The sequence below is a fragment of the Lepeophtheirus salmonis genome, chromosome 3 (assembly GCF_016086655.4).
Source record: "Lepeophtheirus salmonis chromosome 3, UVic_Lsal_1.4, whole genome shotgun sequence".
In the NCBI taxonomy this organism is placed as follows: domain Eukaryota; kingdom Metazoa; phylum Arthropoda; class Copepoda; order Siphonostomatoida; family Caligidae; genus Lepeophtheirus; species Lepeophtheirus salmonis.
This window is the reverse complement of record NC_052133.2, coordinates 3,659,625-3,686,132: the sequence shown is the minus strand read 5'-3', so window position 1 is coordinate 3,686,132 and position 26,508 is coordinate 3,659,625. Positions and strand designations below refer to the sequence as shown.

The 26,508-nt window shown below is 30.0% G+C and overlaps 1 protein-coding gene across 2 annotated transcripts in view; it reads left to right on the top strand.

The window, feature by feature from the left end:
- LOC121114391 (putative protein kinase C delta type homolog) overlaps positions 1 to 26,508 on the top strand; it is a 62,564-nt gene that overhangs the window by 17,920 nt on the left and 18,136 nt on the right. Inside the window, exons 1-7 of one of the 2 annotated variants that reach the window (XM_071886895.1) lie at positions 138 to 240; positions 704 to 986; positions 18,093 to 18,348; positions 20,084 to 20,249; positions 20,692 to 20,723; positions 20,789 to 20,874; positions 20,953 to 21,082. In XM_071886895.1, the coding sequence (XP_071742996.1) occupies positions 972 to 986; positions 18,093 to 18,348; positions 20,084 to 20,249; positions 20,692 to 20,723; positions 20,789 to 20,874; positions 20,953 to 21,082 (685 nt within the window). In that variant the 5' untranslated portion in view covers positions 138 to 240; positions 704 to 971. Of the gene's footprint in view, positions 1 to 137; positions 241 to 703; positions 987 to 18,092; positions 18,349 to 20,083; positions 20,250 to 20,691; positions 20,724 to 20,788; positions 20,875 to 20,952; positions 21,083 to 26,508 lie in introns of those variants that run through there. The other variant, XM_071886894.1, reaches the window with a different exon arrangement.

Below are 26,508 nucleotides of genomic sequence, written 5' to 3'. Positions count from 1 at the left end.
TCGCATTTTATTTAATTGTACTCTCATAATAGTTAAAAAATGTAGATGATATTTAAAAAATGTCTCATATTACACCAGTAACTTCAAATAACAATTTTCTTTCACGAATCCTTTTATATGAAATTATTCAAAATATAACATTCCCAATCTACGGAAAGCTCTGTTTTCCAATATTCTTTATTTTGATTAATACCTCAAGTCCAGAGGTATAACAGTTCATTTTCTGCACAAATTGTTAAGGTCAGTTTTATGTCTATTATAGAGCAGTGTAGAAATTATAAGTTAGCTACATCAAGGTAAAAAAAAAAGCTGGGAAATCTAATTCACGGGGACTTTAGTTAAAGTTTTTTGAACTAATATGCTTAAATTAACCTAGAATTATATGAATTTCGAGAATAAATTAATTTAAATTCAGGGAGCTATGGTTGTTTAAGTAAAAGCGCAGTTTAATTTTAGTGTCCTGTTTGACGAAGTGGAAATATAATATTTTTTTTTCCTTTCTTTAAACACTCAAAACTTTGGAATAATCAATCAAATTATCTCAAATTTTCAGAATTTTCATATATAAATATTATAATGTACATACATTGTTTGACATATTTAGCTAATTCTAACCCTTTTGCATATGAGGGGTTTGATTTTCATAAAAGATTTAATTTATATTATATTAAGACTCGTGTAAATTTGTTGTCATTTATTCCAGAGTCACCGCTCGGCTCCAACAACGACGTGGTCTCAACGAGCCTACAAGCCGTAATGGACATTTAGTTCGATCTAGTGATCCTTCATCCTATTATAGCTATTCCAGTCCTGCAGAGGATGGACTCAGTGGAACAACCCGGAGGTTTCTACGTAGGGGAATCACCTCTCTTCAGCTCTCTCCATCATCCAACAGCTCTTCCCACAACTACCTCCATCCCTCACCCACCACCTCTTCCTTCTACAACATTCCGAATTCTCATGAGCCGATCATGCACTCTTCCGAAGTATGTGTTTCTTCTCATCCATATTTAAAGTCATTTGGAGTATTATAATTTTCTCAGTCTTGAACATAACATTAGTTTTTAAGGGTAATGAGAGTAACACATGGGGTAAAAAGTTCCGGCCATCATAAAGAACACACTTTTTTTCATTCAAAATTGTTTTTTAAGATTAGATTTTATTTGCAGTATAGAGTAGAGTCACCATAACCCTTTTCAAGCCATTGCTTTACTTAAATGGTATTTTTTCCCCATCAAGGAGCAGTGTAAAATAAAAAGACGAAATTGTTTTTCATTTATTTTCCTGTAAAGAATCAAACTAGCGTCATAGTTAGTACAATAACTCACAAAATAAAGAACAGATTGTCATGAAAGTTTCATTTTTATCTTTTGAAGGGGTTACTAATTTAAAATGAATTGAATTTTATAAAAACAGCGCCATTTATGTGTGTAAACTGGACTTTTCAGGCCATATTTTATAACGATCATGTTATTAATTATAATCAAAAAATTGGAAAATGATGTCCCACGTGATAAGAAAATGACTTGATCATGACGCAGTCCTCAATTATCAGTTCAAATCCAGAATAAACACCCCCCAAGGAAGTATGTATCTATAGAAGGTTTTAAGTTTCATACTTTTATTTTAAAAAGTATAGAGGTGCACAAATATTGCTACCTATTTCGGAAACAAAAACTTGCACAAAAATATTGGTATAGATTTCAAAATTACATAATCTACATATTCTAAAGCTTTCTAATATGGTTTTTGATTTAAGGTGTGAGTGACACTCAATTTGGGAAATTAAAATAGATTTTTTTTTAAATGAGTGTAAAAACACTGGTGTTTTATTATAATTCAAAATTAAATATATTTTTATTGTCTTTTTGAAATGATTGGAGTGAGAGAGATTGGTAAAATATAAAGAAAAATAACAGTATTAAGATTATAACAAGGAAAAACGTCTTTTGCGTTCGTTCTTTATCTTTTTTTTTTTTCTTTGTTTATTTTTTAATAAATCATCGTGGTGTTGACATATGTTTCTGTAGGAAGATTTCGCAAATATTATGATGCACTTAAAAAAATACAGAGTGGGGACCCAAAACGAATTCCAAATTACGAATAACGTGATTTCTAAAGGAATCAAGAAAATACAACTGATTTCTAATATATGTACTTAAATACTATATCTAACATATTTGTTATTTTATATGTCCTCCTTTTAAATATTCATGACACACCGGCGAACCGATTGGCAGCTCTTGCTGTTGAAGGTTGTGCCCATGGCCTACCAAGTTTTCATTTAGTTACCTCGGAGTGAATCCAAATTTGGATGAGAGGTGCGGTAGACATTCTTCTCCAAGACTATTAAAACTGCAAAGTCCAGGGGACTTATGTAAAGGGTGGAGGAGGATCTCATGGAGGCAGTTGAAGTCACCATATTGTTGCTCCAGAAGTTTTGGTCCTTCTTGGCTGTCATGGATTTATAGATATTGTAGGCAGCCTGGATGGAGATGCCAACAGTATTTTCAGCCTTTTTGGAACTGATACCGGAGGAGAGGAGATCGCAAACGGGTTCCCTTTTTTTTTTTTTTTTTTTTTTTTGTTCCTCCGACATTTTTACACTTAGAGATATGGGATAAAAACAAAACTGTTTTTTTTTTATTATTTCAACTGTCGTTTGGTTGCGTAATGAAACTCGTATTAAATTCTACTCCAAGTTTTAGGCTCTCGCTCTGTATATATATATATATGTATTTAAATATAACCACAATATTTTCCCTGCACTAAAGCTAATTTAACTATAAAAGATTATCTTCTACATGTCAGCAATTCATTTCCTTCAAGCAAAATCTTATAAAGGCAGTGGATGTTAACAAGGAGCTTTATCAGTTGTAACAGATGTCTTCCTCTCCAAAATCCCCATATTTAAAAACCATAGAATTGAAACAGTAATGATTTACTGGATTAAGGTCTTAATCCAAACAAATAAGAGGTAAAAGTTATGCTTCAATGATTACTTTAAATTTAATTGCAGTATTTGCAAATTAGTATTTGATTTACCTAGGTATATGAATGTATTTAGAATTTACAAATTCCTTCATTACTCAATTTTATTGTTATTACATTTAAAATGCATATCATATGATTTGAGTATGTAAACTTTATACATACTCGTACATATGATAAAATGCAGTATTGAATATCTTTCATCATCGTAGCTCATCCACCCATTACTTTCATCTCCCGTGTAGTATTTGAATGTTTACATATTATTTTGTATATTCATTTCACGAAATAAATGTTAAATATTTATCCCTACAAAAGTAAATGAAGATATTAAATGTGTTCAACTCCTTAGTAATGAGTAGATACAATGTTATCTATATACAAGGCTGTCCACAGGTTTATATAATATATATATTTATTTTATTTTTTTCATATTTAAATTTTTTCAAAAATTTCAAAAATCAATAGCTATTTACAGAAAATCTAATTTTCGATTATAAATTTTTTTGTTCTGCTGCATAATTAACCCGAGTAACCTTTATTCTAGAATTTTTTCCATTCTGGCAATTATTTCAAAAATTCATTAATTTGGGGGAGCTGCAGCCCCTCCAGCTCATCCCTTACGGACGTTCTTGACTTATTCGTATATATATATAGGTTCTCGTATGTCCAAAGCTGTCAAACAAAGGAGCGACACGCACTTGTTAGCTTGAGTAGATTCCATTCTTATTAGTCTCTATATTATTACGTAAGATGTAGCTTTTTATGATACAACTAATGACGTCATTTTACCATTTTTCCTTATTACGGAAATTGTTAATTAATTTAATAGAGTAAATTCATGATGGCTCCATAGTTATTTATAGAGTAATATTAAAGTATAGTCGACACCTATAGCAGACAAAAAAGTAGTCACGTAGGCTATTATATTTTGACAAATATAGATCACGTAGTTTTCTTCTCGCCACTTTGGTTAAGGGATTTATGTATGTCTAAAGAGACTTCGAGGAATGATACTATGTTATCATTACTTTCCATTCACATACTGAAATCAGCTAGTTGAAATGTACATTTGCTTAAAATTATACAAAATAAGTAAAAAAAAATGGAATTTTCTCAAGTGATTGCATACAAAATCCATTGACTCCATGCATCTCACGATTGTTTTATTCATGCCTATGTATAGAAAGATGAGTCCTTCTTAATCTACAGGTATATCGAGAGCGTTTTTGATAATATTTCCCCCACTTTGAAGTCGTTTTTTCCCCTCATTGTAAGAGAAACAAGCCAATCCGACGCCTCGAGACTTATGCCAAATCTATCGGCTATGATACTCTCCACCATTGATATTAGAGGTATCACTCAATCATAGTAATAAAACAAGTGGAATAAAGATATGAAGATTCCACAGCTTCCTTGTAGGGAAACATACAAAAATCGCATTATTCGACTTGTTGGTGTATATCGAGGATATGCCCAACATGTACTGAAAACTCTTCTTTAACCACATAGTAAAGAGGTTTACGTGAATTGTTTTCGGACTGATTTCTTTTTCTTTCATATTAAGATTCTTTCAACGACTTCCCTCCAAAAAGCTTGGTCTTGATTTTTTTAATGTTTCTTTAATTGGTTAGATGCAGTTGTACTGATTAAGTATAAGTAAACATTATAGTACTAAATTTACTCCATCGAACATAGAAATCTTATGTGAAGTCCATATACATAGAGTATATTTCTTTCTCTAGGAATGACTGGGGATCTAACCTACGCTCATTGAGTTCAAGAGTTCGTTGTCCATGAGCAACGTCGATTCTATTTTTCTTTCTACTGAAGTAATTCCTATAAAAAAAGGGGAGTAACTACACAAAGGTTATCTTTTACCTCGCCTCAATGTTAGGGATGAAAAACCCGCCCCGAAAAATTACAACTATATTATCCTTTCTCTCTTCAAAATTCCCATCTCTAGTCACAGCTGTAGTATTTTTAGCGAGGCCTCGTGTATGGGTGAATTAAGATGTTTTTATTCTATTATTATTTCAAATTTCTTGTCACTTCTTTCATTTGAGTATTTTTAGGTATGTCGAATTCAATTATTATTCGGGGATGTATATAACCTGTTCTAAATCTTAGGGACACGTCCGTGTTGGACATTAAAGTCGTCTCAAAGAACGATTTTTAATAAATGACATCATCATATATATCAAGTACGACACCATCAATGACTATTTACCAATTTTGTAAGTGAATAATGAATACTTTAATAAAGCCTAAATTAAGAATAATAGTAAACTATTATTTTATATGAAATATATTTATAACTTAACTTAACTTAACTAATATTGGGGAGGGGGAGCTACCGACCCTCCTGGCCACACCTAACGGACGCCCTTGTATTGTTTTTAACCTTTTTGAAATCCAAAACTACCAATCTCGGCAAAGATTGGTCTGTTTCACATTTTTTAAATTACAAATTTGAATTTGAACAATTCTTTATGACCAAATATATATATATATTTTTTAATTTTACATAAAAAATAAACAGATATTTGTTTATTTTCGTAGAATTACTACAAACGAAAATCTATCTAAATAGGCACTATGAGCACAAAGTATAGAGTTAATCAGGTAAATTTTCCGGGTCATCAATTTTTTTTTTTTTTGTGATAATTAGGTTTTCATGTGACATCTCAAGCAATGCTCCGATACACGTGTTGTCTTTCTTCCCGCATTTTTTGATTTGATCAAAATCGGACGAAAAATGTGTGAACAGGAATAAAAAAGTCAAAAGATTTCGGATCTTCTCGACACGGATGTTGATCCAAAAAGAATTTTACAAATTGTTGGCGAGACCGTGTGAGCAGTCCAGAATATATGGGTGGCTAAGGCGATTAGAAAAATAGTCAAAAGGAAGGCAGGAAGTGAAGGAAATGGTTTGAAACTAAATGAAACATTTCTCAAGTCCTGGAGGCTACGATCAAGGAAGATCCAACAGAGTCAATGCACCTCTTGGGTGTTAAGCTTAACGTGGACGAGATCACCAGTAGGAGGGAATTTCTTTATGACCTCGTCTTTAAGAGCTTTGTCAGGGCTCCAAGACATCTCTTTACCGACAGGATGCAGGCCTTAAGGCTTGAGAGATCCAAAAAAAGTCCTGAATGACTTGAAAAGTCATCTGTCGATTGTAAAGATCTTACACAGTCGACCAGGTTTCGAACTATAAAAACGACAAATTTATAGCATTATCACCTGAGGAAGTCCAGAACACCTTCAGGACAAAACATTCGGCCTAAATAATGTGTTTGGGAGTCGTGGCCTCTGATGGGAAGAAAATAGATCCCTTCTTTTTCAAGCCTAATGAGAAAATCGGGGCTGAGGCCTACTATAAGGTCCTGAGGTAGAAAATCTTGCCTTGCTGAAGACCAAATATACTGAGAACAACTGTGTGAACCCAAGAAAGGTGCCCTAGCCATACAGCCTTTAAGACACAGATTTTCTGTAAGAAGCACTTTGCTGACTTCTGGAACAATACCTTCTGCCAATCCTCTTGACTTCATTGTGTGGGGCGGGGCGTCTTAGATAGAAAGTTTGGGAAGACATCACGCAGAAATGTGCAAGAGGGCATGGCCATCATCAAGAAGAAATGGGACACACATTGTGGCAACCTTTGCCAAGTTCCGAGCTCCTGTGGAGGCTGTGATAGAGGCTAGAGGCGGCCATATTGATTAATTCTTGCCAATATTGATTGCTAAAAGTTTTTTCACTAACCTTTTTCATTATACTTTTCTGATAAAAAGTTATTAAGGTATTGGTGTTGATTCTTGATCGCGAAAAACTTTCCCTGGGGCAGTCTGTATACATAAAAAAAAGGATCTATGACTCAAGTGGACAAGAAAGGAAGAAAAAAAAGACGTAGATAGACTTTAATTTATCCAAAACTCCATAATTAATTTAATTGGTAAACAGAGTTACTTTATTATAATATTAATTCAAACGATGCCTTGTAGAAGGGTTCTAAAATTTGGAACATTTTTTAAGGCTCAATAACAGAGACAGCATTAGACAGGAAGTGGTAGATTTTGAATCTTATACTAACAAATGATACAATCCTACAATTATTTAAACAAAGAAATATATTTAATCCAGACATAAAGTTACACATATATCGGAATATCCTAATACTACGACAGGATGAACAACGATAGCGGATAGATGAATTTCAATTATTGCAACCTTTTAATAATAAGCAAAGAATATATTACTGAATTAGGAGGAGAGGGAACTCGACTTACTTAGTCAAAATATTCTGACAATTAACACTTTTGAGAAAAATGAAAGTAAATGGAAGGTCTCATTATATGGAAGAGGTTGTGAGTTATTCTCTTATGAAGTATTCTGGAAGGGAGAGGGGCTCGGAGTCGATCCATGGACTTGGCGATGAAGGCGGAGGAGATCATATCTAATTAAGTAAATCATTACGACTTTTTCTTGTAGGTATCTGCTATGAACCATTACAGGATGAACGTAATAGGTATCATACAGAGGAACTTCTATGCCATCAAATCCATTAATTTCAGAAACAGCAAATTGCAATAAACATAAATAAATATACCGTACAAACTCCAGTGATTTTCTAATCCTACGTCGAAATTTATTCGAGAAATTGTGATGGATGTAGTCACAATCCTTCTTCTCCTACTCAAATAATATATTATTCGCTTTGCGAAGTTGTTTCCTTATTATTAAAAGACTGTAATAATTGATTTAAGACTATCCGCTGTCGCCTTCTTTAATTTCAAGATAGAAAGAGAAAGTATGACCTGCGGAAACTTATACAATGTACCCCACCTTGTCCGGTTACTTTTTTATCAATTCACAAAATTTCATTTTTTTTAAAAATTGAAACTCGACTTAAAAAATATAGGAAGAAAGACCAAAAATCAAAATTTAAAATAGAAAAAATAAAATATTTAAAAAAATGAAGGATAATGAATATTTTATTTTCGAAATACTAACGCCCTCCTCAGTAAAACTTTATAGAGCCAAAATATCCTATTTTTTTGCAAATCAAAATGTAGTTAGCCTAATATATTTAAGTAAAAGTTGCGTGTTTATATTTTGTTTCTTAGATTGTTCCTTGTACATACTATGTATACATTACTAAGCGAAAAGTGATGTGCAAATTCACATGGTAACATTACGAATTTATTTGAGAGTCAATATTAGGGCATAAGAGTGTCAGCAGACACACTGTATTATTATTAAATGGTGAATACTTTTTCTTCTTCTAGTAGTAACTAAATCACTGCTGATTATTTCCATACTATTGTGACACACTTATATTTGTTTAACCCCAATATTCTATTCACAAAAAAAAAACGAATAGAAAGCAACGTGACTCTGAATATTAAAAAAAGAGCACATTCATAGGTACATATTATATAAGTACAATGAACAAATTATTTTCTTCGGATTGAAGTAACTAAGTATTGCTGTATTTCTATTTATGTGCTTGTATATGTAGTGCGTCAACACAAAAACAATCCTGAAAACTAATTAAGAAAAGGACAAAACTTTTGTTTTTTTTACTAAACATATACTTATATCCCAATTTTTCACAAGGGTTTTTGAGTCAAGTATGTGCTTTGCATACAAATTTGTATAATGATTTAAGATACTCTAGAATTATAACTATAGTTTAAAACCTTTATTTGTTTTCGGAGACTTAATTTGGCCCATAGTATAGCCTTTCAAATAAAATATAATTATGTTATTGTGTTGATCAATTTTGGCTACTTTAAGTACAATTTGTGGATCCTCCAAAGGGTTAATAAATCATAGCTGTTATGATGCTCTGTGTGAGCCTCACCTCCTGAAATCAATAAAATTTTGAGAAAAAATCAAATTAACTTATTTTTAAAGTTTGAAAATTACGTTAATGAGCAATAGAAAAACAAGAGGAATGAATGCAATCTCATACTTTATTTTTTGCTGGTGCTCATATTGGCCTTCAACGAATACCGTCCTTGGCGGTTGCTTACATTTTCCAGATGACATGGTTGAAGATTTGACGCTAGTTTCACTGCCAAAAGTGTGAAAAAAATATTTAGAGTAGAAAATAAGCATTGAGAATTGCTTAATAGGTATTATCAAGGGTAAAAAGGTCGGTAGATTATGATGTTTTAAGTTTCAATCCTGTACTTTGTGTCGCTTAGCCAGTAAACATAATTTATGAATTTGAAATCCCAATTTTGTAGACCTATTGAATCTATTATGTACATTTCAGACACCATTATTATATTATTTATGTTCAAATGATAGATAGTGGCCAGGACTTTAAGAAAAACTGTCTGTTCAGTTGTTTCTCCCATAAATTTTTGTACAATTGCCGAACAAGGGACAAACAGAAATAAAAAGTTCACACTTTTATATAAATGCCTGGCTTTAGGTAGCCATATCTACTAATAAGAAAGGCCTACAGGCTTGATTTACCTATTATTTTATTGGTAATTTAATAAGCTTTAAATTGACACATAATTTATAGTATTTATTGTACATGGACATTAAAAATTAACAAAATATTACCCCTACTCCCTAATGTTATTGAAGTGTGAAAAAATTACGGTACGTCTTTAAAATGGATGGTAAATAAAATCGTTGAGAGCTATAATCTTCAAAATTTATTGATTTGTACCTGAAATATTATGGGTGGTGTGTTTAATTTTCTCTAAGGAGGTGTAATATTTTCGATTTTTTTTTCTACTCATTTAAAATATTATGCAAAATTTCGCATTACGAGAGGCCGTGACAAAAATATGGAAAGATCGATATTCGTGAAAAGTTAATCGAGTATGCCCAGGATATACTTCTTGATGAAAATAATACTCATTTGAGTTAAGGTACATAATATATATATATTTTTTTTTTACGAAGCAACATAAATTCAATTTTTGAGCAAATGATCCATGTTTCAGAACACGTGATATGGCACAATCACATTACCAGCATCTATTTTATATTGACTAACTCAAATTCCAATTTGTCACAAAACAACGGCAGGTTCTCAAAACTACAGATGTTTGACTAATTTATTCATTTGTAGAAAGTAAAAATGCTGAAGAGATATTTTTATTTCCGTCAAATTAGACTTAACTTTAAAAAATAATTACATCTCAAAAGCCATTGCATATTTTGTATTTCTGACTTCAGATTTAAATTTAACATTAAATTTTAGATTTAAAAAACATGTACTACTTAAAAGAATTCGAAACTTGATATTTTGGCAGTGAAACCGGGGTTGAATCTCAAACCATGTCATATAAGGAACCACCATTCAGTGTATCTAATTCTACTTCCAAAATCATTTACCAGCTAGCTAATGTTAATAAACATCTTTTTGCCAAGTCAGTAGTATCTTACCCATTGCCTTAACTCACTAACAGAAAAATTGAAACTGTATTTCGTGGTCATCTGTTGATTTTTCTCTATTTTTCCCCTATAGAAGTGGTCTGCAAGTTGATTGATTGACTTTGAGTTCTCTTTTGTTATGGTGCATTGATTAATTCCCTAATAATTATTGAATAAGAATTCCAGAAATGACAAGAACTGGCTAACTACAATTTTTAGCATTTTTTCTGTTTCTTGTTTGGAATAAAAGTTACAAAGCTGTTGTATTTGGCTCTAACACTTTTTTCATACCCATTTTGAGCGCTAACTGTAGGATATACATATTATCTAGAAGAATGAAATGAATCTAGAATTGTGTCGACTTTAACAAATAGTTTTTGACTCGGTTAGACTCGACTTGAGTTCATTATTTTCAACTTGACTCAAAGGTGAGTCAATTTTCAAATTTGACAAATCTGAGTTGACTTCAATTTTAATTGAGTCGGCTTATTTGTTTTTATCACTAAATCTCATCAAACGTTTTGAGTTTCGTGCTGCTACTTTTCCTAAGTGATTTTCTTATCAATCACAATTTATAGACTCAAATTGTATGCCATATTTTTATAAAAGATATATAAAACATTTTGTAGCAGTTTATAAGGATTCAAACTAATAAACGTGTTGGTAAAGTTGTAGCTTATAGGGTTCCTTTATTCACCCTATGATGTCATTTATAAGATATTGTAACTTCTCCTCCAAACAAGACACAAATTCTTTTCATTTTATTTGCCGTCCAATTATCTAACCTTTAAGGTGGGTTTCCAGTAGAAATGATTTTGGATGAATTGGCCTATGCATAAAATTAAAAAAAGTTTATATTGATAAGAGCAAATATGAATTATCTTTAGTGGGCAAGGAACATTTTAAGTTTGCCAAGCGGCTCTCGGAATTATTTAATTTCTGAGGAGTATACTTACTTATCTACTACATACTATAGTTCTCCCTTTCAAATAAAGAGTTTATGTGGTTTAAAATGTTTTTTTGTTTGTGGGAGAGAAAATGACATGTTTTTAATTTTCTTGCTTCCAAAATTTAATTTATTACAATATTTTCACTCCTACAAACAAGACACATTTTAAATCACAGAACCTCTATTATATTTTGAAATAGAGAATTGTTAAGGTATGCAAAGTTGTCATAAATAAATTGTAGCTACTAGTTATTTATCTTTCTTTTTTACCACTCTAATATATATACTAGAGTTAATCCTTAAATACTCGACTTAGTCAACACAACACTAAGTAAAACGCCTTTAAAAATTGATTTGAATGTCAAATGTTTGGCAATTAGTAAGTAACATATTAAGTAATAAACAACATAATATTTCGACATATTTAAATTTGATCAACATTCATCTTTATATACGTATTTTTTAACGCACTTCTTTGTCATTGATATATTTATGTGTTGTACACCTATTACCTATGTAAGTGTACATTAGAATGACAGTCCATATGTTGTGAACATTAAATTTTAAACTTTTTGAAAGTTTGTACCCCCCCCCCAATTTTTTTTTTTTTTTTTTTTTTTTTTGCAAATTAGTGTAGAAATAAAAAAATAAAAAAGTTAAGAAAATTAAGGATTTTTTGAAAGGATCTTCAAACATTTTTTAGTTGAACAAGCAAACCTAATAAATTATTTTTACAATTTTCTTGTAAAATGCAATCTTAATATTGAAATGAAAAGATAATTTAAAGATATAACGTTAATATGCCCCATGTATAACGTGTATTCTTTTCTCCTTACTGTTTTCATTTAACCAAGTAATTTCAACTTTAGTTCAACAAAAATTTATAAAACATAAAAAACTATTTGTAGTGATATCACTATACCAGTATTTTCATAAGTGTTTCGGTACTAATATAGGTATCTATTTTTTAGTACTTTTTCAATTAAAAATATTTAAAAAAATATAGTTAAGGGCAATTAAGTTCGCACAACATTTGTTTGGGATGGGATACCTCAGAAACTTGATGAATTTTCTAAATAGTCATTTTTAGTGTTCTTTTAATTCTTAAGATGGAGTTGCACTGATTAAGTACAAGTAAAGATTATACTATCAAAATAAATCTTTCTCACCTACGAGTTGTCTTTGAAGTCCATATACTTAGGAATGGACATTAGGAAGACCGCTGGGAGAAGGCAGGAGCAAGAGTTATGCTAATAATGAATTCAGACCCTTGTTAACATCAGCTGCATGTTGTATGATTTTAGGGAAATAAAAATTATTAATGCTATAAAGAGGAGAACATTCAATATTTAAAATGGCATTATTGTAGCAAAGGTATTTAAAATTTATATCTATTATTTTAAAATGTTTTTTGTTTTTTTTAATTAAACCAAAAGTAGGCATTCAGAGCGAAATGTTAACCACGACATTCTAATAAAGAATGAACAAAAAAGAAAAAAAAACATAGCACCAACTATGTTTCCTATTCTAATCTTAAAAATTGTCATTTTTCTTTAAGTTTTGCCAATCCTTACATTTAGCTACGTAATTTATATTTCCTTTTCTATTAGTGACCGTGAATCGAACATACATACATAACTTCTCCTGAGCGCATTATCAATGAATCAATGCTCCATTTGGTATTTAGTCATTAAATTTTTATAATTATTTTTTCAAAAATTTGAGAGGTTACGTCATCGACTTTGTTTAACCTAGTGGAGCTCCAAATATCGGTTGTAATATAAGTTATTATACTACTGTTTTAAATGCGCAGGGTTGTCTGCAAGGGGAGGGCTGGAGGGCTTGTACCTTAAGGAATTTTTGTTTTTTACAAGAAATCTTCTAGAAAAATTAATATTTTGAATTCAATTTAGCTAACTAATTTTAATTGTTTTTTCTAAAAACTTATTTTTCTGTGAATAGCTTTGGATTTTTCAAATTTTTTTCCCCCAAAATTTTTTTTTTTGTGAATAGGATTTTTGAATTTTTTTGAAAATAAAAGCTCAAAAAAAAAGCGGACGGCCCTGTTATTTACCACAAACTGCTGAAATAATAAGGTTTAATTAATATATTATCGTCTCTGACTTTATCATTCTCATGATGGTTTCGTCATTGGTCTATAAACTTACACTACACTAAGAGCACAAGTCCCTGCTAAACACAATTTGAAAAATATTCACCCGGAAAATATAAACATTCACAACGTACAACAAAATACACACTCTATACTCGTATGTTAAAAAAGTAACACCGTGATTTATTGAGGGATTATCACGAGTTTTGTTACAACAGCTCTAATAGTGGGTTGGAGGGTCCTCATAATGAAGTAAATCAACTAATTATTAATTTTTGAACACTGAATGATTAAAATTCGTGGCAAATAATTAAATATTTCGATATTTTTAGATTATAGTTATCATGAATTGCAGCAAGAATCATCATTAAATATTTTTATCTTCTTTTTTTCGACAAATTGTCGGTTCGGCAAAGTGTCCACGTACGGTTTGCAAGACCTTCAAAATTTAAAATTATATATACTCACTAAATATAAACTAGCATCCTAATATACGTACATAAAATATTTTGTGTACGTACATGCCAAGCTGACTTTCTGATTATTTATTTGTAATTGATCATTTCAGTTATTACCTCATACATTATTAGGCCATTACATATTTATATATTTTTGCAAGGAAGCATTTTTATGTGTCTTGCCGTTCTCCACAAACAAGAAACAAATGAAATATATACTTTAAAAATAAATAAATGAAAAAACGTCAAAAAATAACTTAGCAATAAATAGGATCATTTGTAAATGTCATTGCGCTATGATTTTTGATGTACTCGGATTATACATCATCTCCTATGAAGGAGATGTTTAAAAAATACTAAATGACATACTTCATTTAATAATGAGATATATGGTGACCCTATAAGCTAGAAGTGCTCCTCGTCTCTGACTCGAACACGATTTTGTATTTTGAAGACTTGACACTAGATTTGAGTTCGAAATTAAAGATTTTTGACTTGAGTTGGGCTCAAAAGGCACAATTAAATAGGTACATTCAAGCTCAAGTTGGCCCCTTTTATACTTGCTTTAGAGAAGGAAGTCATATTTGTACAGCTGAGATCAAATAGAACAAAAAAAATTAGATTGGGTACATTTATTTTTGTGGAACATCTTAGTAAATATATGTAACACATGAGCTGAAAATTCCTAGGCTTCATATATAGATGGCACTATTATTTATCTTTAATTCAACTAATTTCGTTTAGTACCAACCTTCCAAAGACAGTTGCCAAAGATTCATAACAATCTGTTCTTTAGTCTATTAGTCATTTAGCAAAGTGTGACGCTACTTTTGTTATTTCTAAGACAATGGGTAAAACACAATTTTTGGGTTTTAATTTTACATCGCTTCTTAATGGGAAAAAATACCGTTTAAGCTAAGAAATGTCTTGAAAAGTGTTAAGGGGACTCTCCTTTATAAAGCCAATAAAAAAATAATAATTAAAAAAAAACAAAATTTGAACGGGGAAAAAAGTGTTTTCTTTGTTAAAGCCGGAACTTTACAGCCCATTTGTGATATGTACACAGACTGGGTTTAAAAATGTGCTTGTGAGGAAATTTGTGCCTTCAACTTAATGCTGATAATTTAGATACTATATTACAGATAAATATTTAATTTATTTAAGATAACATGACAATTTGTCCCAGCCCTGGTAACATATTTTATCTTTGTAGGTATATTTGCAGAAGAACAACTTATTGAATACTTAGGAAAATTATCTCTATAATCTTGTGGACTTCATATTTACATACCTATAATCAGATTTATTTTTTCAAATTCCTTTAGTTAACTAAATTGTTTACTTTTAATCATTCATCATTCACTTTTTAAACAAATTTTCGTTTCTTTTTAACCAATTTCAGAAAAATAAAACGCAATCATAATAAATCAACAAATTTGTAATATCCTTTAATAAAGAGCCAATGGACCACACACAGCCCAAAATACCCTTTTTAATGGTTGTCCAGCACCTCTTACTGCATAAACCAGACCTTTGGGAAATTATGGACTATAAAAATTTATTTTGTATTGAACAAATGAGTGTAGCTAATTTATTTCATCTCATAAAATATACCTATGTTTTTATACAGAGGTAAGATTGAGATGACATTCCTTGCAATTTCGAATTAATATATTCTCATCGTTCTCCCTTTTCTTTATTCAAATGCGTTCTTTTTACTCGTATACATAGTTGGCACCAGATCCGTACAATATACAAATTATTTAAGTATTCAGATGTGTAAAGTACTCCCAAACATCTCAAATAAAGTCATGAATACTCAATGAAAAAAATAATAAACAATTGGATTATAGATGATATTGATGGATTTACAATTAAAACAATTAAAAAGTATATTTTTATGATTCATAGTTTATCGCTCATGAACGGTTTTTTTTAACAATTAGCACTTTTGGATTATCAACAAGCCTATCTATAATTCTATGTATACTAGTAAGTCTCAACTCGGATGGGTTTTTGTATTTTACAGTTACATATCCCGCAGTTCCTACAAAAACCATCTCGTTTTACACTTAATGGTTAAGTTGTAAACTAATTGGCATATTTATTATATCATTCTATGGCTCTCAAGTCCAGGGGAATCTGAGGGGGCTGTAGGGTGCCCCAGGTTATTTGATCAAATTCCGGCGTAGGGCAAAAATTTTAACTTTAAAAAAAATCCTGATTAAGTCTTACACATTAGGCTGAAAACTCATGCCAAGTCTGTCTCTCCATAGAAGAAATATATGACATTAAATTTGAAGCAATTATTAGAAAGAAAAAAAGACTTGTAATATTGAATTTGAATATATGACCTTTTATTTGAAAAGCAACATTCAATTAGTAATATGTTTTCAAATCATCCTGAACTAACTTCAAAACTTGAGAGACCAACAATTCCTTAGTATATCTGGTTTGTGGAAACAAGTAATATTCGGGAATAATATCTATAATGGAGTATTAAAGAATCTCAATTGTGAGTGGACTATTTGCCGAATCACCAATTTAGTGAACATACATTTCGCCGAATGGCGATTTGGGATATTTAGTCAAAATAATATTTAATATATATTGATACTACATAATTTAATTCAATTTAAAATGATAGTGTGGTAAATAGATAGTGTTCATATGCTATATAATATGTAAATTAATTAGCATTCTTATGTAGAATAATATATTTTTTTATTATATTGATTAAAGATTATTAAATAAACACAATAAAGAGATGTATGGGGTTTGATTCCTATGGTTACTTGAGTAATTTTTGGGGTAGGTGGGAGAATAAAAAAGTTATCTACCAGGATTATCACTTTTCATTCTCTTATTTACTCCTTAACTTGATCAGGGTCTAGTTGCAGGGGACAAATAATTAAAAAGTGACGTCATAGTCACGCAATCTTACAATTTTATTATATTAAATTGTCTCTTAGTCTAAACAGGTGGGTATCCATCTTCCCATGGCCCCGTGGTTCTGGCACCACAAATATAAAATATTGTTCTTTAAAAAAGGAGAGGTTAGTAATTGAAAATAAATAGGGTCGCCGTGGAGATAAATCTATATTAAGTACTACAACTGTAAAGCATTCGAACTACATTCTAACGACATGTTACAGTGTTGTATTTATATAATGATCAATAATTAATAAAAATATTATTATCCAAAAGAATACTTGTTAATTTACCTATTTGACATATGTAGGTATTTACCATATCAACAATCCCAATTTATCATAATATCATTTTAAAAGGAAATTAAAATATGGAAACGTATATATTAATATATTAAATATCATTTTTCCGCCAAACGTCCCAATTGTCCTTCAGCAAAATGTCTGTTTGACAAACTGTTCTTCAGTGAATAGCCCTAGAACCCTTCACAATGTATGTAATGGTTGAGGGTAGCGGGTTTTGTATTCATATCTATGACAAGTTGTCAGGAACTATGTACAATGTACGTGCGCAGGTATGGAGGGGAGGGTTTTGGGAATTGCAAATACAAGTTATGATATAGTATGTACAATATGTATATCAAATACAAACATGGGAGAGTCAAAATCTGCCAAAAACTGACGTACATAATAAGTTAAAAAAGAATATTGAAATTATAGTTATCATGGAATATCCTAAAAAGCTAGAGAAAAGATTTATGGGCAATTTTGTTAATAAATTTCTATTTATCAATTTCAATACATAGAATTAAAATGTATAGTAGAAAGGTATGGCAAAAAAATGCTTATAACATACGAGTTTTTGTCAAATTCTCTATATAAGTTAAATTAGATAAAATGATGTGAGTCGGGTCGGATTAAAAAGTTCAAAAGAAGCGTTCTAAAATATTATACCTATCCATAACTAGTAGTTACAGATTCAAAATGTAATACGTTAATAACTGCCTACAACCCCATTTGACCTAAAATACCTTTTAGTCGAATCAGGCCTAACCTAGTGTGACTAAAACTGTCCATCAAGGACCATTTAATTGACTTCTTACGAGTTCCATTCATCTCATTTTGGAATGAAAATCTTTATTCGCTCATAATATGATGACCAAATTTTTTTGGAGGTCTTTCCTTGAAATTGCATTATTAAAAAATTTAACTCAGATTGATTCTTTTTTCTTTTTTTTTTCTCTCAGAATCGTTATAGAGAATATTCCCGCTCTGGTTATGACAGAATTACGCGTGAGCTTGAAAAAGAGATACGAGCAAAAGACAAAGAAATACAAAGGATTCAGCAGCTTGCCTCCTCTGAAAGAAACAATCACGGAAGTAACAAGCCTTCAAAGGAAAATTCTCCTATTAAAATTTTTCATGACAATAATGGATTCGGGAGTGAGGATGACAAACGAAGAGGAAGTAATGGTAACGGATCGAATTTGGAATCTAGACTCTGTAATTATATTTGCTATTTTTTTAATGATCAACTCAGGAAATTTTACATTCAATGTATTTTATCACGTGCGATACATTTTGGACTTGGCAATCTGAACATTGTATTTTTTTATTTTCCAAAACTACTTTCGATACACAAGTCAATAAAGTATAATTTTTTCAAAAATCTTTTGAATTATGTATTCGATCCTATTAATAGTACTTGACCAGTTTATCACGAATCTTGTAAAAAAAAAAATCATTTCAGATCTGGTTTTCGAGAATTTTAAATTTGAATTTTTGAGTATTTTAACACTTTTCATAGGTTTGAACTAATTTCTAAGAATAAAAATAAAGACATAAATATAAAGATAAATATTGAATCCAGGTAAAATTTAATTTTTGGATTTAAAAAAAAGAAGCCCCCCCCCTAAAAATATATATATATATATATATATAATCTTGCATCCCCCCTCAATTTTCGATATGCATGGATGACTTTATATGCAATTATCCATTCCTAAGGCAATGCAACTTAAAGGTTGCAAAAAATTATCTAATTTAAAAGATTTATGTTTGAAAAAGAACAACGCCTAGGTTTTTAAATTGTCTTTACGCCAAAGAAATCTAATTTTAATCATTAAAAAATAAGTTTCATTTACGAAAGAGTATTGTTTTAATAATTCTAGTTCATCTGCAGTATCAATTTGATTTTCTAGGTAGAAATTTGTAGAGGTTAACTCTTGAAATTATTATAATTCCGTGATAATGAACTGTTATATATAAAAAGAAATTAAATAAATATAAATTTAGATAGGGGAAAAAAATGTTGTCTTTATATATTATGTTATCAAATTTTTATTGAATCTTTCCTCAACAAAATTAAATTCAAATCGAAATTCCTCCTGAATTAGCCTTTCTAGACCCAAATACTCGGTTGTGAATGAAACCCTAATTATTCATTCAAGTTCCTTTGATATAAAAAGAATTTGAAAAATGAAGTGATATTCCTTTTCAAACATAACCTTTAGAAGAAGGTGGCTTTATAGCCTTTAAATTGTATTGCCTTAGAATTGGATGATCGAAATTATAGTTTAAGCACATATTTGAAATTAATCATAACATTTTGCAGAGAAAATAACTAATTATTAACAATATTATTGACTTTTTTCTTCCTCAATAGTTGGCTGAAACCTAAAAAAAGGTTTAAAACAATTTAATAATTCAAATAGAAAATTCTCAAAACCAGATTTGAAAAGAAAAAATGATTAATATATTCGTGATTCAAGTACTAGCATGATTGTATATGGAATCTGAAAGTACTTTTTTATGTTTACTTGTGTTACGAATTAATTTTTGAGGAGATAGTATCCATGTATAAAGTGATCTCTAGTGCGTCTACTCGTAATGGTCGGAGAGTAAGACGTAGGAAATATAAGTATAAGTCCTTGTAAGGTGTCAGAAAAGAGTTGAAGATCAACTGTTCGGGATTCCTTCTTATCTTCTATATAGTTTAAAGGCCTTGCCCTACCAAAGGCCCTCTGGATAAAGACATGCTCCCATAGCTGTTTGCAGCTAATTTAAAAAAATGTTATAAGTCATAACTGTTGATATTCTCCCAACAATACATTGTTCAAACTGTCAGGGTTGCCATGCCAATTTTGATTTCTTTACCGAAATACCGAAAGTGCATAGAATAACTAATGATGCTTATACATACAATTTATTAAATATTAATATTTATTTCTTCCCTTAGCACCACCTTGCTGTGATGAAGAAGAACTCAAACTGGTTCGAGGAGGACCAGCCAAACGTAGAGGTGCTATCAAACAGTTCAAATACACTGAGGTTCAAGGGCACAAATTTGTTGCAAAATTTTTTCGGAATCCATCTTTTTGTTCTATATGTCAGGGGTTTCTTTGGTAATTTATGAACTAATTAAAATTTTGTATTGTCTTGTATTTATTTCAAAAACATCTCTAATATAAAATTATTTATTATTGTTAAATTCCTTAAGGAGATCGTTAAAATATTTCTTTGTACTATTCTACAATTTATTGATTTCTGGAATAGGAATTAGGGTTTTAATACAAAGACAATCAATTTTAAGAATTGTTATTATCTCATTCTCTTAATACATAGAATAGAATTATAAAAATTATCCATTAGATAGTATTTAAAGAGATTTACATATGTTATTTACTTTTAAAGATTCCATTGTTCACATTCCCAAATTTTGTTTTCAGATTGATTTAGAACAATCAATCTTGATTAACTCGCCTACTTTAAATATTTAATTATCTATTATTAACAATACTGACAAGATAAAGAAGATATTTATTAACGTTTGAAATATATTTACAGGGGATTTGGTAAACAGAGCTTTCAATGTATAGGTAATTTAATGCAATCTATAATCAGAAATATGTAGAATTTTAATGGTACCTATCAATATTTTCAGACTGTTCAGTCGCTGTACATAAAAGATGTCATAGTAAAATCCTTGTCAAATGTGAAGGAAATGTTGAGCAAACACAAAGTACAATTGTAAGTATTTCGGAACCTAATTCTCAAATTTATTTCACGCAACCTATACAATATTTCTTTTTATACCTTAAAATATAGTTAATGCGAGAAAGATTCAAATTGGATGTTCCTCATCTTTTTAAAGCAACATCTTTTTCATCACCAACATTTTGTGGACATTGCGGGTCAATGATATACGCATTTTTTCAGGAGGGGCTTCAATGTCAAGGTCATATCCTTATTCATACTATTTTTCTATTTGAATTCATACTAATGGTAAGACTGAAAAAGATGTAATTATATATATATATATATATGTGTGTTCTACTTTTGAAATGAGACTGATTTGACTGGAAATGATGATTTGTTATTATTATTATACAATTTTTTGTTCAGGTCTAAACAAATTAGATTCTTTATTTCAGTTTGAACTTACTTTTCAATGACCTCAATTTGAAATTTAAAAAATCTGTAGTCTTAGGCCTCTACAATTCTTTCTAACAAATGCGTTGTTAGAATTTGTGAATGCAACAATTTTTTTTTTTTTGCCTTTCAAGTTGTAGGATATTAGTGATAATTAAGCATTTTTTCTCTCTCAACAATGACCCCTTCATAATGAGAGCAAATACTTTGTTATGATTTAATCTATAATTGACCATTAATCACGTCTAGTTATTTATTCTGATCTTGAAACTTCTATTTTAAGGCGAGTTACCACATCTATCATGCATCTGCAATCTATTTATTTCTAAGAACTTTGAATTTTAGAATCTTCAAGCCTGCCTAAACAACTCTTCCTTTCAAAATAAAGGGTTCTTTAAATTATAATGTGTCTTGCTGGGAGAGAGAAAATGGCACGTTTGTAATTTTCTTGCTTCTAAAATATAATTTATAATGGTATTTTCACTCGATGAATAATTTAAATAACAGAACCTTTTCATTTCAATGGGGGGAGAGTTGTAAAGGTTAAAAATTAAAATTATTTCAAGTTTTTTTTTGTTTTTTTTTTAAATAAATTTTTATTTTCCACAAAATAAGTGGGACTGTACATCCTAAGGACTTTTTAGTTGTGTTTTGTGAACCTGAAAAGTTTTGTCATTTTTTTAAAGCAGATGTCATTATTCATTCATTCTATAAAGAACATTTAAGGATAAACTGTTAGCATGAGTGTGTGTGCTCATGAATGACGACGAGTAATATTAATAAGTTATAAGCAGGGCTTTATATTAACACTTGTTCGACCGTCCTGGATATGCAAATTCTTCTGTCGTACAGGTTAGTACAGTGTTTATACTGTCGGAACGGACAGGAGCTCCCAACTCATACAAACTTAGTTCGTTTTGACATGTGACATAGTTATATTATCGTACAATCATTGGATTCTGTTTTATTTTCTGCTTATAGCTCTCTTGCATGCATAAAACACAATTTTTGAAACTGTAAAACCCGTAAACAATTTTTCTAACCTGTTCTACAGGACAGGTTAGAAAAAAAATAATGTAAAGCCTTATAAGTTTAAGTCCTTGTTGGACTCAAAGTCGAATTGAGGATGGAAAACGGAGGAATTCCTACCTATGTCCTTGCTTGATGGGGAGTAGAACTTGTGTTTATTTCCTTCCTAACTGCTCACATCCAATCTAAAAAAAGGAAGTGTCATTACATCTTATCTACTCTCCGCCAAATATTATTTAATTTTCAGGGTTACCATATCAATGTTCAGGGGTTTATTTACATACAGAAAATGCTTATAATTTACAGCTTTACGTATAGGTTTATACTGTACACGCATGATAGATGTGATAAACTGCCATCATTTTTTATGAAATTTAACTTTAATGGCAAAGCCTCAAAAGTCCATTAAAAGATGAAAAGCTTTCAATTGAATAATGTCCCTAAATATTTTAATCTGGCATTTATTGATTCCTTAAAAACTTATATTGGTAAATTCAAAAACAGTCTAATTTTATATTCTACACATTATAATCAATTTTGATCACAAGTTATTTTCTTATTTTAATATGAACTATTTTACAATTATAATTTCGCTCAAGAAATACAAAGAAATTGATAGACTTAAAAAATAATTTGAAACTTAAAGTAACAGAGCAGCAGTAAAAAAAGTTCTGGAGAGGTTCATGCATAGTTGCAACATTCCTATATAGGAACAAAATGAAGGGTCAAAGAGTCAATATTTATTTATATATATTTATATTACGTTCTCAAATTTCATTCAAAACACACATAAAAGTCTTCTATCAATTTTGTAATATTTTACATCGATATCAGTCTTATTATTATATCTTCTAAATTCATAATAACCATAGCTATAAACCAAATGGCAAAACGCGTCTGTAACTTCAGTTAATTCATAATCTATGCGATATATTTTCCCCTCCACTAGATGTCGCTTTTTATGATACCACCGATAACGTCACTTTATCATTTTCCTTCATGCAGAATATGTAACTATTTGTTCTCTTTATATAATTCACCTTGTTAATTCAATTAGATGGATGAATTCATAGAAGTTGCAAAGTTAGTTATGTAGAAATATTTAAAAAAAACTCAAAGCCCCTTGTTGACAAAAGAAATTATCACGTAGTAAAAATACTGTTCACGTGGTCTTCGTTTCGCCACTTGTTTTATATATCTGATAAAAACTAACAAAAAGTATTAGGCTCCTCTTTGGATTGTTTGTTCACTTATTTTTACGTTTTGAGACTATTATTTAGGGGTTTTGAAGGGATTTTAACTAATAACTTAATTAATGTATGATTATAGTGAATTTGATGTCTTTATAAGTTTTATAAATCTGAAGCATTTATTTTTCGTTCTTTTGCGTATTGACTTTTTAGAGATTAAAAAAATATTACCAAGTGACATATACAATAAGTATATAATAAGGTTATGATATCGTTAGGGCAAAACTGACCCATTAAATAAGCAGTTAGACAGTTTTGAACCCCTTTATAGTACCTTGAAAAGCGTTTAAAGTATTTGTATTCCATAGTTTTTTATTTATTTTTAGATTAATATCCCCGTAACAATATCATCATCATATTTGGCCCCTTGCTCTAAAATAGGGCTGGTATAAGATATCTGGAAAAAGCTCATATGATTTTTTTAAAAATTCATGATTTAAGTGCAAAAGATAGCATGATAGACCTGAAATTTTATAGAATTTTCATGATCCCTTTTATAAAAAAGGACGATAGGTCGATCCAAAAAAGATTTGACCTAAAAAAGGAAACAAAATTAGACATACATAGTGTAAAAGTTGCGATTTTGAACTCCTCGATTGTACAAGTTGTAATTAATTTATTCTAAAAATCTTGATTTAGTTATTACATCAGCCATTTAATTAGCAAATATTATTTTTTGGTATCATTTTTTTTTTGACATATTATGGTAATTATATAGCATGTATATATGAGGAGATTCTTTGTCAAATAGTATTTTTCATCAAAAGTCAAATATTACTATTTTAACATATCAACCATCAATTGAAAGAACATTCACTATACTTTATCAGTCAAAAGTACTGAAAAATCGTCATATGAAATGTTTTATCACATTTTTGTATTGCAACTTGTACTCTACATTTATGACCATCAATTTTGTTAAGTATCTGACTATTTTCCGGGGTCCATGTTTTGAGAAATATCAATCTGACGGGGGTGGAGCTAATATTTTTACAAACCTTGTTAAAACTGAGCCAGGTCATCACTGTATAACGTATACATACATAAATATACAAATCAAATGCAAGCATTTCAAAATGAAGTCATAAAGCTGTTTTTAGAAAGAAAAAAAAACATCTATTAACTCCGAAATATTTGTGGATATTTTAAGACAACAAATAGAGTTTATCCTCTCATCTTAGTAACAAAGAGAGATATTTTTTTTTTTTTTTTTTTTGTACATATAGTAGATATATATTTTGTCACGTCAACTAATGGGCGTATTCATTATACATATAAATGTAGTGGTCCCAAAATTTTGACGTCTTACGGACACGTCCGAATCGGACCCAAAAAGCTGTTCTATAGAAAATTATTTATCTATTCACGTCATCATTAAACAATCTTCAGTATTTTAATAAATACTTTAATTAGGAAGAATAGCAAAATATTCTCGTATACGAAAGTTTTACTAAATTAATTAAATTGTCATACCAAGTTATATTGTATGAATGAAAATTATGCTTGATATAGGGTGTTCTAAAATTTGGCATGTTTGTAAGGACAGATAATATGTGGGACGGAAACGATTTTAACCCTCATATTAATAACCGATACAACCCTATGAGATATGAATTGTATGGCTATACTTATATGTATGCAACATGCATCTAGTCACTTAAAATCTACATCTTTTTGTATCAAATCTTATGAATAAATACATGATAGGATTAATTAATATGCCTCATTCTTTCTTTATGAAACAAGATTTTTAGAGGAAAGTGGAATAGTTATGAAATGAAATATGGAATCAAGATATAAGAATCGTGTACTGAGCATCTTAAGATTTAAAATTTTATACTAAATTTATTCGACTAGCGGCAATAAATGCCAGTGCTTGTCGACTATGACTAATAAAATTTGAATGTATAAAAATAAATTTGGGGAAGTACAGCTAGAGTGAGCTAAATCGACATATAAAATTCAAAAACTGAATAAAACATATAAGCTATCTACAACAAGTATAAAAAGCTATCAAATAAATGATCGAGAGTTAGGGCTACTAATAATTAAAGCAAAATAGAAATGCAGGTCTAAAATTCGAATTTTTTTAAATATATTTTTTTATTTCTTCCTTCCAACACTTTTCATTTTCATTATTTCTAATATGGAGGGGGAAGACTATTCCAAAATTTCATTACCTTAAAGAGAAATTTATTCTGAGTTGATCATATATTGATTAAAAGAGGCTCTCTCGGACAGTTAAGAGAGCTTCTAATCACGTCAAGCAGGATTTATTGTTTGATAGATTTATTTTATGTTATCAAAAGAAGAATTAATAATTAATTACGTTTATAAAGGATTAACATCCCAGGGAAGTAACGGAGGGTAAGACATTCATTACACGATTATTTTAATTCAATTACCTCTTTCATTTCATAACTATTCTTCTAATAGAAAAAAAATTGCCTGTAGTTGGTCTTTTTTCTTTTTAAAGGGGGGCGAAGGAAGGAGAGCATTTTTCATGTATAAATTATTTATTAGATTAATTAATTAAATCCTCTTTTCAAAAATGCCTATGATTTTCTCAAAACATTTTAATCCAAAGTTCCTGGTACCTCTTATTCAATGTTTACATTTACCTATTAATTTTGATATCATATACAATACCTAATTTACCCATTGCTTGAAAATCTCTCATTTACTTGCATAAAGAAAAATAATCGTAAATATATCATCAAACGGAAACATTATTTCATTGCTCTATCAAAGCATAAATAATACAAATTATTATGAACATGAATAAGTAACTACTCGAACTACTGAGTATTAAAGCTTGAAAAGAAAGTAGTGAATCACGCCTGTTAGTTTGAGGAGATACATGATCGTAGTGATATATTGTTCCCATGCAAGATGTTGTTTTTTATTAAACTACTACATACAGTGCGCGTAAGCAAAAATGCATAATTGCTGA